The sequence below is a fragment of the Ambystoma mexicanum genome, chromosome 6q (genome assembly GCF_040938575.1).
Source record: "Ambystoma mexicanum isolate Mex_15411 chromosome 6q, UKY_AmexF1_1, whole genome shotgun sequence".
Taxonomy (NCBI): Eukaryota; Metazoa; Chordata; class Amphibia; order Caudata; family Ambystomatidae; genus Ambystoma; species Ambystoma mexicanum.
The window spans coordinates 226,514,940-226,528,508 of NC_090937.1; the positions used below are offsets into that span (position 1 = coordinate 226,514,940).

At 47.7% G+C, this 13,569-nt stretch overlaps 1 protein-coding gene across 1 annotated transcript in view; it reads left to right on the top strand.

Moving 5' to 3' along the window:
- Positions 1-12,648, top strand: part of LOC138515916 (fatty acid-binding protein, intestinal-like) — a 34,911-nt gene extending 22,263 nt beyond the window's left edge. The window contains exons 3-4 of the mRNA XM_069630683.1: positions 10,565-10,672; positions 12,323-12,648. Coding sequence (XP_069486784.1) covers positions 10,565-10,672; positions 12,323-12,373 — 159 coding nt within the window. The 3' untranslated portion in view covers positions 12,374-12,648. The remainder of the gene's footprint in view (positions 1-10,564; positions 10,673-12,322) is intronic.
- Positions 12,649-13,569: the final 921 nt, after the last annotated feature.

The following is a 13,569-nucleotide window of genomic DNA, read 5'->3' on the forward strand; positions in this document are numbered from 1 at the left end:
AAGCTACAAGCCTTTCTGTGCATTGTTTATTGGTTCTCTCTTGTACAGTATCCTGCCCTGTATGTAGATATCATTCCCTATAGATGTCTCTGTATTGGGGCTGGCATGCCCACACTGAGACCTAGTCCCCCCCTCCTCTAAAATTCTTCAGAAACAATAAGCAAAACAGGCCTTGTACCCCATTTGAGTGGCTGATGTTGCAGCCATTTTATACTTGCATCCAAAAACATAAGCTGTCCAAATGAGCATGTATGGTTCATGGTTACAAACATTTTAATGTTAGGGTATTGTGAACCGTGATGTAAGTTTCAGAAGACGGGCGTGTCTTTAGAATTTAATTTTAAAGATACCCATTAGTCTCAAAGTTATAACCGACCGTGTCGGCAATGGACTCTTGTGTAGTAGTTTAGTCGTATCCCTCAGTGCAACGTCCGCCCACTCCACCCCTCCCCTTTCTTTCAGTTTTCATGATGTCCCCACAACTTTTTCAGCAAAGTTACTCCTCTGTCCCTAACTCCCTCCCCCAACTCCGCAGACCCAGCTCGGGCACCAATTTGTTTCTTTATGGCTCAGGCGGCTGCTGTAGGGTCTATACACCGGACATTGCCTGCTAATACACATCCTTACCGCAACATTGATCACCAGCAAACACATAAAGACACAAAGTCGACCAGAAAGGCAGACAACCCCACCCCAAACATATAGGCTGCCCATCAGCAGGCTCCCCAGCACCCAACCCACCAACGTGCTCTACACCGGCCATCAGGGACGGGGCAGGAATGCTCTGGAGCTAGCATTTAAAGGGTGTTGAGAACTCTGGAGTTCGAGCCTATTAATGCAAGCACCCCGCCCCACACCCGCCTCACTGCTCCCACAATACTCATGCTGCCAGCTACCAGGTTGGTGTAGGTCCAGTCCAAATATAGACCTTGGATAGGGTGCCCACAATGCCACCTCACACCCCCCCTTCTCAATGTACATACAGTAGCATGACTACTGCCTTCGCCCCAAACGGCCGGATGGCTCAAATGTTTTTTTTATTTTAGGGTCTCCTCATCTCACCTCAAATCCGTCCCATTGCTTAAAGCACAATTAGAATTCAAAGGTAAATCCAATCAAAAATCCAATCAAAACGTTTTGCTGTTTAAATTTGTTTTGGTAAAAAATCTCACAAAACAGTTGTGGTTAATCCACTCTACCCGCAATAGGTTCAAGTTGTTACCACTCTGCTATTACGCTGTTGTCAGATGCAGGAGTAATTCAATATTTCACAGTTTTAAACTCGGTTTGTCAATGCATGTGTAGGACCACACATGGACCTTTACCTGTGAATGGAAAGGTCAGGTTAGGTTAAGGTGTGCATTGCTCACACATTCTCATAGCTGTTGTCGTCTGATCCATCTATGATCTTGTAGTCCCTCAGGAGACTGTGGATCATCCGCCAGCAGGATTCGGCTGATGTTTCTTTCTTCCCTGCCATTAGGCAGTTCATGGAAAAGAGAAGCACATCTTTAAAACAGCCCAGGATTTGCTAGCAGGCCTGGATGCCTCTCTGTGCGTGGGACCCCGGGAACAAACCATAAAACACTGACTCAGCAATTATGTCAGTTGTAGGGATCAGGCTCCCCAGCTCTGTGAACAAGTCTCTCATCAGGTCTCTGGCGTAGGTGCAGTCTCAGAGGTGGTGGTGCTCTGTGTCGTCTGATGTGCATCCCCCTCAGGCAGGTCCTGAAGCGGTTCAGTCCTCTAGTGTGCATGAAGGCTCTCACTAGCACACGCCCCTGGACAGCTATCCAGGCAATGTCTTTGTGCTTGTTCGTCAGACGCTCTGATGCAAAGTTCTATGTAACGAATCTGGACAATTCATCCCTTCTCCCCAGAGGGGAGCCGCTCTTGTTGAGCGTAGGGAGGTGATCCACCTACACAAGACCCTCCCTAGGGGTCTGGACAAGAGTGGCCTCACTGGGAGTGACTCCCCTCTTGGGGACAATGGACCTCATCACAAGTCTGCCAGTCTGGAATTAAGGGTGCCGGTAGCAACGTACCGGCACCCTTTCCAGACCAGCAGACTACAACTGTGCCTGCCGGTGCCGTTGCCACGGTAGGCACTGTATCGGCCCCGGTAGGCACAGTTGTCACAGAAGCAGTGGCATTGTTACTGACGGTGCCGGTGCTTCCGAGTCCCCATTCCCGTGGAGTCTTTTGGGACTCCACGGGAATGGGGACTAACATTTTCCAGCACCTGACATCCCGGCCCACCATAACCTGTAATGTCCCGGTGTCACAGGGATATCAGGCACCGGAAACAGTGTTACAGTCCTTCGGCAAACCGCCGGTAGCACCGTCGGGTTACCGCTGCACTTGAAATGAGGCCCAAAGACTCCCATACCACAGATGAATTACCTGTCCAAACCACTCTTTCTGCATATATGGATGTTGGAAAGGCATCTCCTGGAAAGACTATATTCTGCAAAGATCTGTCGTTGTATCTATTGGCTGCCGGTAATGCTGAACAGCACCTAGATGCCATGGTCAAGGAAGACGGACACAATCCCTGGTGTTCCACTAAGTTGTGTAAGGAGGGAGACTCCTACAGAGGAGAGAGAGCAAGTGCTACGGAGAGGAGAACCTCAGTAGCATTGATGTCCTGGAGGGCTGGAGCCACGTGGAGCCATGGAGCCAGCAGTGGCGTGAGGGAAGCAAGACCCGCTAGCTGGATGCTGAACGGCAGGTACCTTGATTGAGCAGGCAACTCAATCAAGGGGGAGAGATGCCAAGAAGGGAACCGTCTTCTCGGGTGACATGACCATTGAAGTGAAGTGGTGAGCCGCCCAGAAATCGACGCAGAGACCCAAAAGTGTAATGGAGCTCGAGGTCACGAGCTCCATTCTACAACAACCATTCCCACTGATAGAGATATCGATGGGGAAGCAGATGTTGCCAAATTCTACAGGCGAGTGAGTCATACGACTGCTGGCTTCTACGAATACCGAAACCGATGCAGGTACGAGAACTGAAGGGAGAGTATCAGGGTCATGGCCCCATTAAACCTGAATGAAAGAAATATGAACATTGTAATTCATGGCTGGAATAGCCCCCAAAGATACGAGAACTCAAGGGAGTGTAATGGGCGCATGGCCCCACTAAATCTCGGAATAGCTGCGAGAAGCATACAAGCCTACGAGAATGGAACGGGAACACGGCTCCACTGAATCCAATCGAAAGAGACACAAACATTGTGTATCAAGGCTGATAGAGAGGCTGTTGTGCAGGCCTCCATGTTTTCCTTTTAGTTAGGCATTTTCTAAAGTGATGGGATCAGTTACTTGGTTAGGATTCGGACAAAATACTTTTTATGTTGAACTTGACGTGCACCTTTAGCTTTAGTTTTGTTAGTTAGGGAACTTCCCTCATAGCGATGGGGCAAGTTAGGAGTTTTCTTTGACTTTAAATAGAACCACTTTGAACATGTCATTAAGTTGTCCGACACCTTCTTCTGGTTCACCACATCTCTCACACGTGTTCTGCTCTCACTGAGGGTAGAGGGCTGATCTGCTCACAGATGTCCCTCTCATAGATGTGTGCATAGATGGCCTCTGTCTTCCACTGGTCCGTGTCACTGTTTCCAGCTGGAATTCCTAAGCCAGACCAGCAGGAGGAAGAAGCAGGACTTCAGGAATCCGACGTGACTCTCGTCTCTGCTCTTCAGTGTGATCCTCATGCATTTGCAGGTGGAGAAGCTTCTCAGGATGATGTGTTTGTCTGGCACTTCCTTCCCTCCTTTATCGTGCCCCTTTGTGTCTCTATTCACTTGGCCCATCTTGGAGTTCCAGATGAAGTAGAACACCATCCGGGTGATGGTCCTCGCAGTCCTCTTCTGCACTGGCCGGCCAGAGACACATACTGCAGCACCGGTAGCACATCATTCCTCAGTTCCTTCCCTTCAATGGTCAGCTTCCAAAGGCTCCAGAGCCCCAGCTTCTGCTTGGTTTTCACCACTCGCTCATCCAACATCCTCTCTGTGGCCCTGGCGTGTCCAAACCAGAATCCGAGGATCTTCATGTGGGTTGGCCTGATGAGGAAGGGCAATGGCTTGTGTGCAGTGTTCAAGTCTAAGAAGAGCATGGCCTCTGACTTCATGCAGTTGATCTGGCTCCTGAAGCATAGCTGAGGTCCTCACAGGTCTTCACCAGCACGCTCACTGAGGTTTCACCTGTGCAGAAGACGGAGACGTCATCCATGTAGATCACCTTTTCCATTGCTTCCTGGTAACTTGATCTCTCTGATGTCCTTGTTCCGTCAGAAGTGTTATGCCAGGAGTTCTATAACAAACAAACAGAACAGGTGAGAGTGAACACCCAGGGGTCCAACAAGGGTGGAGTCAGGGGTCCACACTTGTTGGACCCCTGACTCCACGGGATGGAGGTGGCCTTCCAATCTTTAACCATAGCAGTACTGAAGATGTCTTTATACATTAAATTCACCATGTCACAGAGGTCTCCCAGACCCAGTGCAAGTAGAGTCCAGGCCATGAACTTGTTGGAGACTGGGTCAAATGCCTTTTCCTGATCCAGGCTGTCGAGTGCCGCACTGACCTTTCAGTCCTTGACTTACTTGATTGCGTCCCTGATCAGGGACAGGCTGTTGGCGATCTGGCGAGCGGGTATCCCGCATGAATGCTCTGGGTGGACTATCATCACAATCACCCTTTTCAGATGGTTAGCCATTACTTTTGCAAGGATCTTGTAGTCCACATTCAGGAGTTAGTTGGTCCTCTAGTTCTTGAGGTTCCTCTCTGTCTCCTTTTTGCTTGAGTGTGATCGTGCCTTCCCTCAGGGACTGTGGCATGCTACCCCTTTCTGCCATTGCCCTGTATAGCCTGAGCAAATCCGGCCGATCAGGTCCCAGAGTTTGACATACACTTTGACTGGGAGAACGTCACAGCCTGGGGTCTTGCCACGCTTGGAGGACATGACTGCCTAGTGTAGAGCACCCGTCATGAAAGGGGTGTTCAGGCCTGCTATATCTTCACGGGCCAGTGTATTTGAGATCCCAGCCAGAACATGTCTGCCTGATCTCTCTCCAACACCTTTGGTGAGTAGAGGTTTGCCTAAAAGTCTGTGAAAACCTTCATGACCTCTTTCCCTCAGTGGAGGTTACTCTAAGGTTTGCAGAGTTCTGCTGAGGGTGTGGCTGTGGTGTGTGGCTTCTTGAAGAAAAACGAGTGGCACCACTCATCGTTCTGAAGTTACTCGACCCTGGAACGGAACATGACTTTCCTGGATTCTGACCGGAAGTGGTCACCTACCCCCTTCCTTTTTTCTTCCAGGTCATCCATCCCAGCCTCCGAGCTCGAGTTCAAACAGTCTCTGCAGTTTTCTTTGCAGCTCCCTGAATGTTCTCTTCTTTTCCTGTGCAGCAGCTCTGCGTGCCTCCTGGAAGAAGTTCTGAACTGGTGTCTTGACCCACTCCCACCACTCCCCCGTAGATGGAAAGCAGCCCTTCATGCCTCTCTACCCTGGGTATGCCTCTCTGAGGTTTGCCTTAGTCTCCTCACTGTCCAACCATGTGCAATTCAGTTTCAAGGAACTTAGGGCCCCTGGGAACTTTCCTGAAATCTCCCTGCTGTACAGGGCCGGACTGGCTGTATTGGTCGATCGGCCCGTGGCCGATGGACTTTGAGGACCTGGGGGCCGGTTTTCCTTGAAGCCACCCTGGGCCGGTTTTTTATAACATAATTTGTTGCGGCTCCGGTGTGCTGTAGCTGATCACTCGGTGGTCAGTAAAGTGAACGACAACCATGGAGCTCTAAACAGCCTTTACCATCTGGGAGGGGAAGATGAAGTCAGTCCTGGAGCACACAGAGCCATCAGGGTGACTCCAGGAGTCATTCCCTGCATTCACTCCCATACCTCCGATGCCATCTCCCAGAGCAGCCTAGACTTCACATCCATCCCTGCAGAGCCAGGGCCTGCGCGTCCATTCTCCTCAACGGTGCAGCGAAAGTCACCTCACATTAGGATGGTCTCGGAGGCAGGGGCGCCTCCAAGGGGTGGCCAAGGGGGGCCACGGCCACCCTTATAAAAGCACGGGCCCCCCCACCGGCCCATTCATTTATGTATGTTTGTTTTGGTGTGCCACCCCAAGACTTCAAGTGTGGCCACCCCTATGAAAAATGTCTGGGGGCGCCACTGCTCGGAGGTGGCGAGCAGCAGCCTCAGGTTTTGGAACACTTACAATCATTCATTCTTCGTCAGGGGGGTATACACGTTGATCAGTCGTATTGGTTAACCCGGCCCATGAGCTGTCGATGGTCAACACTCTGACATTCACCTGCTCTGGCACTGATTCACCCCTGATCTGCCTCCCCTTCACAAGGATGGCAATACCCGACGACTTGTAGTCATTTCCTCCGGGTCAAAATGACAGACCGTGCATTCACCCCACCACAAGTTGCTTGTATGACTTGTCATACAGTATACCACATTCCTGAGCAAAGCACACATCGCAATTCTTGGATGCCAAAAAGCTCAATGCACTATCACGTATGTTCCTGTGCGTCTTGCTTCAGCTGCACCACACAGCATGTGTGGCCCGCCATTCAAATCCAAACGCAAAACGTGCCTCAGGCTTTTGCCGGCATCAACAAATGCAGCCCAAGCAAAAAGGGGAAAGCACTGCAAAGCACCTAAGAGGGGAGGTGCTTACAGTAGTGGGCGGGGGCAGCATGCAACACAATCCTAACAGAAAACCCAATCTTGATATTAGTCAGTGGAGCAGCGGAGAGAAGAACACATCTACTTTGGGAAAAGGGCAAGAACGAGGGAAAGACGAGGTGGCTGAGACAATGGGGAAAAGCGCTCGATCCCTCTAGGGAGTATAGTCAGAATCGTTGGCATATCCGGTTGGTGCTGAAAAGCAGGGACCAAAGAATGCCCTGAAAAAGGGACGGAGAGCATGGTGGACTTGCTGGAGAGGTACCCGCAAGTTGACCGGGACGACGGCCTGCGTGTCAAGGCCAGGCCCAGTCGACCCACCAAGATAACGGAGGGGTGAGCTGCCACCACACAGGCGCTGGGGGAGCTCGTCAACCGCGCCATACTCACCGCAGGCCAAATCACTTCTTGCTGACTCCTCCATAATCCCCAAACAAAAAGGGACCTTACTAACGGCGGTGAGTCTGTCGCTAAGGGCAGTGCCCCCTGAAAGCCTTCCTCCTAGATGATGCAGGCCCCGGCATTATTCCTGTTTTTTAAGAGAGGGAGCTACTTGGTGGCCTCACCAGCTCCTGGAAAAAAAAGTCACTGAGCAGCGGTACTTTGGCCATTTCATACCGTAAGCATCGGCCAATTGCCATGTCAATAGGAAAGACTGCTCCTGAACTCCCCTTTCTCGTTCTTGTTTAACAGTAGAAATGTTCTGGCTTTAGGTTGCACTAACACCACCAAATACACCCAAATCAAAAATGAATTTGTGGGGAGGAAGGCAGTTTTGGTTAAAAAAAGAACACATTGGTGGAAAGAAAAAATATGTTTTTGGAAGTCATAGAGTACCCTTGATCTTAACTTGTGCTTTGATGCTAAATATAGTCCACTTACCAACTGAGTTATACAGCCTTCCTGCATTCAATATCCAGTGTTAACTAAATCATGGCCTTAGGCAGACCACTGCCATTGTGAACCTCAACAGAACACAAACCAACTATTTGCACATGAAACTCCAGGACCTGTCCATACCAGTCCCCTTTAGGTTTGTCAGACAATGTTGGGGGTCTGGTCCATGCATTTGATGCCTTTGCTGTGGATTATTTGTGGTGTCCTCACATCTATCCTGCCTTGCAGCACTTTGCCTGTCACTGTAGGTGGAGATGGGATTCTTAACCAGATGTATGTGCTTGTGGCCCTCTTACATTCACCCCATTTGCTCTCCATTCAGCAGGCCTCGTTACCTCTGTGCACGCTCTGATAGTAACTCCAAAAAGGCAGTTTGTGAAAATAGGACTTTGCTCCTGTGGCCCAGCATTGTGCTGAACTTATCTCACACCCAGATAAGATTGGCAAGGCTTTGCAAAAACTTCTCACCCTCATAATCCCAAGATACTGGAGTGGGTGCGAAGGCCACTGACATGTGGCAATCTTCTTAATCAGGTGTACAAAAAAGGTAGCAGGCGCGCCTCTCTAGAAAAAACATGGCATGATAACCTGTTCTGTGTTTTTTCCCACTTTGAGAGTCCGCAGCCATCGCTGTACAGGTTTGCCTGGCATTTCGGTCCTGCTCTGCCCTTGTGGTTGAGACAAAGACTGATATGCAAATGGTTATTCCTACTTTGCGAAAGGCACAGTGAGCTAAAAGCGATGGCTGTAGACTCTCAAAGTGGGAAAAAACACAGAACGGGTTATCATGCTATGTTCTTTCTAGAGAGGGGCGCCTGCTACCTTTTTTGTATTTTTGTAAGGAACTTGGGGTTGGTCACCCTAAGTTACCTGAGGGTACCCTGACGTGGACCCCTTGCTCACTGTGCTCAGAGAGGCATAGCTCCACCTCACTGATGAGGCCCAACAAGGCTGAAACACGTGTATGGGGTTGCTGTTGGTACTCTTGTTCAAAGGAGATTTGCCTGGCATTTCGGTGCTGGACTGTGTTTATTCCATCATTTGGGACTGAAACACGGTTACTATCTGTATCTAATCCCCCAAAGGGCATGTTGGATTGCAGTGGTGAAAGGTGTGTGTGTCACTAATGTGCACTTTACTGCAGTTCAGATGAGCTTCAGGTTCGCAGCTTCTTTAGGAATAAATGAATGGATTGCAAAAAAAACACAATTGGAAGTTTTATAGCAAATAAAACATAAAATGTAAGGACCAAGTATGCTTTCCTTGGTAGAAATTCCAGTTGACCCGTATGAACGGAAAAATAAGGGGAACTGTAAAAGTGAAATGAAAATAACAACTGAAACAAGTAAGATCATTTTCAAGACGCAAACATAATTAAGTGCAGTTTTCTCTTTAACAGTTAAGCAGAGGTAAAAAAAAAAACATATGGAAATAATGTGTCTAGAAGAAGTCATTTGTAACTCACCCTCGACCAGCACCTATCCCCCTTCCCTTCTCCCACTCTCTGCACTTGCACGTTCCGAATGCTCACAAGGCCTAGTAGGACTGGCTCTTTCCTGTCCATCAGTTTTATTTCTATCTGCCTGTTGGTCGCATGTTCCCTCCCCTTGCCCTGTGGGCGCTTTCTTGTATAAGCGCCTTACAAATGCACAATAACTGGAATGTTCGAGTATAACGGGTAATAATAACCTGCGCGAGCCAGCCTCTGAGGCTTCCTTCTGCACTTCCCTCTTCAGAAGGTAAATCGCCTGTTTCTTAGACCTGTCTTCATTGTTCGTTTGCGAGGGACTTTCACCTCACATGGCAGCACTGACTCACGTTACAGGTGGCCCGCTTGCTTCTCACACATATTTCGCAATTGCATCACTCCCCACTCTTTTCTGTCAGCACAGATTTAGCAGAATCAACAACAGACCCCGAAATAGATGCTTATCACAGACAATGAAAACACAAATGTAGTAACGCCGAAGCCTTTTCAGATAAATTGAACAGAAAAATATGTTTCACCACTTAAACATTACAGTTTAAATGAGAAAATGGCAGATGAACCTTTCACAAGTAGGCCCGATTGTGTTATTAAAAGTATTAGACACAATGGGCCTCATTACACGGTAGGCGGTGAGCCATGGCGCTATTAGCGCCATGGCTCATGCCGGTAAAATACCGGCACCGTCTTGGCGGAAAGGGGATTTACCGCCCCATTCCAAGGTTGGTGGGGCGGTAAATCCCCCTTCCGCCATTGCCCTTCCCCATTCCCATTTCTGCCCCATAGGGCTCTATGGGAATGGGAAAGGCGCTAATTACGGCACCGCAATTTTGCGGTGCCGTAATTAGCTCCGAGGTCCCTTAGCGGGTTGGTTTTTAACGCCTGCAAAAAGCAGGCGTTAAAGCACCAACCCGCTAAGGGACCTCGTAGTAAGGCGGTAATGGTTAACGGTCACCGTTACCATTAACGGTGGCCGTTAACCATTACCGCCTTCCGTATAATGAGTCCCAATATCTCAGATGAATAATACATTTCAGGAATAGAGATTTTCTGAAAGTCAAAGGTGTATGGCCACTGTCTGCACTGGCGGCCATTTTGAGTCGATAGTGGGGTGAAATCCTTTCATGGTTTAAGAGCTGAATTTGGAAACAAGGATTTTTTGGGCCTAAGTGTTTGAACCCCATGCATGCTGTCTTCTATATACATGCGGGACCCATGAACCTCGATCAAAGCAGCTGGTTTTGGTAATGCTTTCAAAATGGTTTTGTGATTGTGTATCAATGTGCAGGAAGACTAATGGCTCTAGTTCATGTTATTTGAAGGTGGCAATGCTGCACAAATAGGCCAAAACCACACTCTCTCCTCCACTCACCAGCACTATACCCAATGCCTCTTCTGCTGAATCGCAAATGCACCCACCTCTTCAATGCTTTCTCAGCTAAACGTTCCTATGTTTACATTTTAGGGTGCGTGGGTGATGGAGGGAGATAAACTTGTTGGCACCTTCACGAGGAAAGATAACGGAAAGGTGCTCAAGACACAACGGGAAGTACATGGCGATGAACTTGTCCTGGTGAGTTACCACGTGTTTACCATTTATTTATTTTTGTATTTATAGCAACGCACAAAACCAGTGGGCCTCTAGGCACTAGCTACAAGACATGAGCATCAAGATGAGTAAGGGAAAAGTAAGTTAAGCAGGGTAATACAGGTCAGAAGAACGGGTGAGTCTTTAGGTTCTTTCAGAAGGAGAGGTAGGAGGGGTCAGTGTGCAGGGTGAGGGGTAAACTGTTCCAAAGGGCGTCTGCACGGGCAGGGAAGCTGGATCCCCCTGCTTTCTTCTGGCGATCCCTGGGTACGGATTGGAGGTTAGATGAGCATCGAGGTCTAGCCGGCGAGAATCTTTTTAGCATTTGGGCAAGGTAGGAGGGTGCATCATTTGAGAGGCAGCGGTGTGAGATGGATCAGGCCTGGGGCAGAACTGCACGGGGGTATTTGGCTGTAGACCCAAGTGGAAGTAGTGGAATCATCACACCCAATGCACAAAAAGTGTCCTTTGACTACAAGTCAGGGGACCAATCCCAATCCAAAAAGGGCCCGCTCACTAAAAAGGCCATGACAGAACATGGCTGGACCATAAATTGGATATGGTGCATAGGTAATTGAAAATCATATTTCAGTCAACCAAGAAAATCTAATATTTCTGCACTATCTGTCAGTGTCTTCACCATAAAACTATGACACACCACGAGGACATCACCCACCTATCTCAAATGCTTAGTAAAGAGCAACTGAGTGAGTATTAGTAGGAAAAATTAGCAATAATAGCCCATGGATTCCATTGTAGACTTATCCTTCGGCCAGTTAGAATTTTCACACTATAATTTTTCCCCCCACAATAAAAACATTTTCCTTTTCATTTGCATAATTGCATGTGCTAAAAGCCTTGTAGAACAGGGGAGGAGTCATTATCACTTGGGATAATAACCCTTCCCCGAATGATAGCCCTATGCTTGGCCAGAAGTTAAAATGTACAGGCATGTGATGAACCTGCTATAATGACCGTTTCCTTGGTCTATAAGGCTTAATTAATTGTGAGGCTACAGTAAAGAGTGCACGATCCATTCAAATGTTTTTACACTTCAAGAAAACATGATCCTAAAGTTTCCCTACAGTTTACCACACCTGTATAGCTTAGCGCAAGAAGCTCCTTATAAGTATGGGCGAATGAACATTGGTAAGTCTGCGATATTCCCTTAACAGTGCTGTCACTCGTATTGGTTTAAATCCACCAAATTATGAGTAGTGGTAAGGCCGTGTTGTCCCATCCATTCATGGTGTCCAAAGGATTCTATTGGGGTTTTGGGAGAATCCTTTCCTGTGGTAGATCCGCCGTCAGTAATTCCTCCATTTTTCGAGGTAAAGTAGAGGAAATACTTCCAACCAAGTGCCTCCACCATCCCTTCAAACTTGGATTATGGCATTGCAGTAAAGGTAGTGGTAATTCTGCTGCCAGAATTTTATTTACTGCGCGGCTATTCTGGCAACCAGCCCCCTTATGTTAGAGACATGGACAATGTCCCAAAGCTTCTAGAAACGTACAGGCATGTTGAAAATAAGCAAGAGTTATGCCACTATACGTTTTTGGAGGTACCCTTATTTAGTGATTGCTCTCCTCTCCCAGTAACACTGAAATTAGTATTGATCTTATTTTCTTTTTCAGACATACCTTTACGAAGGCGTTGAAACCAAGAGGTACTTCAAAAAATGTTAACAGTGAAGTGAACATCCCAACCAGGCCAGGAGCACAAAGAGGAGATGAAAACACCATGCTCTCTCATGTCTGGAAGATAGAGCTCTCACGTGACTGGCTGATTGGCTGCCATGTAAACACACCGCCATTTTCGGTCCTGTTGAACCGTGCCAAACCCCAGATAGAAGTGTGCAAGAAAAAAAGAAAAGCGTTGTTCGCTTTAAATGTCCACTCTCAACGCTTTTTTTGTTGAATATGACTTTTTGTACATGAAATAAAGATATATTGTCTCGAAAGTCTCGTTCTTTTCTCAATTACACAATTTGTGAATAGCCTGTATGTTAGAAGGCAAGCGGATTATCGCCACTGCAAGGTGATACAAATAAACAGTGTCATCAAATGCATATAGCTCAGGGCCACCAGTCAAATCATCTGGGTTTGTAATCATAAGAAACAATTTAGTAGAAATTGTTACTTCTTTCATGGTGAATAAGCAGTGTTAAAGGATATTTATACCGTGCACTATCACCACCAAAGTGGTCCCCTAGCACTCTAGCGGATCTGAAAAAAAGGGGGTCGGTTGGAGTAAGTTAGTAGGACAAAGTTTGGAGAAAGAGCAAGAGAGCTGTGATGTGCTGTTGGCAGCTCCAGTTCGGTAAACACTGTTCGCTTAGCTTCTTGGTGTGGTATCCGATCGGTGTTCATCGTGTGATGCTTTGTAAGGCTATGTGTGGTTTATTTGTTGTTGCAGTGTAGTGAAGTGCGTGCAATTTGCTATGGTTTTTAGAGGTGTGTTTATGTTTATTTAGAGTTTGAGAGGTGAATGCAGAGAGGTGAGGTTTTAGTAGGGTTGGTTATTAGCATTCATTTTGTGGGTCTTTCAAGGTTTATACAATTGTCCTTCCTTTACAAAGGCGTTAAAACCAAGAGGTTCTTCAAAAAATGTTACCAGTGAAGTGAACATCCCAACCAGGCCAGGAGCACCAAGAGGAAGCGAGATGAAAACACCATACTCTCTCCTGTGCTGTCTTGCAGTGATTTTGTTCCATGTTGACTCAAGGCTGTCCCTTGCTCTCTGTCCATATGTCACGCCAGTCAGTCTCCACAAGTTTATCTTTCTTGTTACTCAGGCCAAGCCTCCCATTCCAGTCTGTGCGAACTGGTCCCCATGGATTTATCTATTGTGGCCCATGGCCATTCTCGTGGCTTTATCTGGA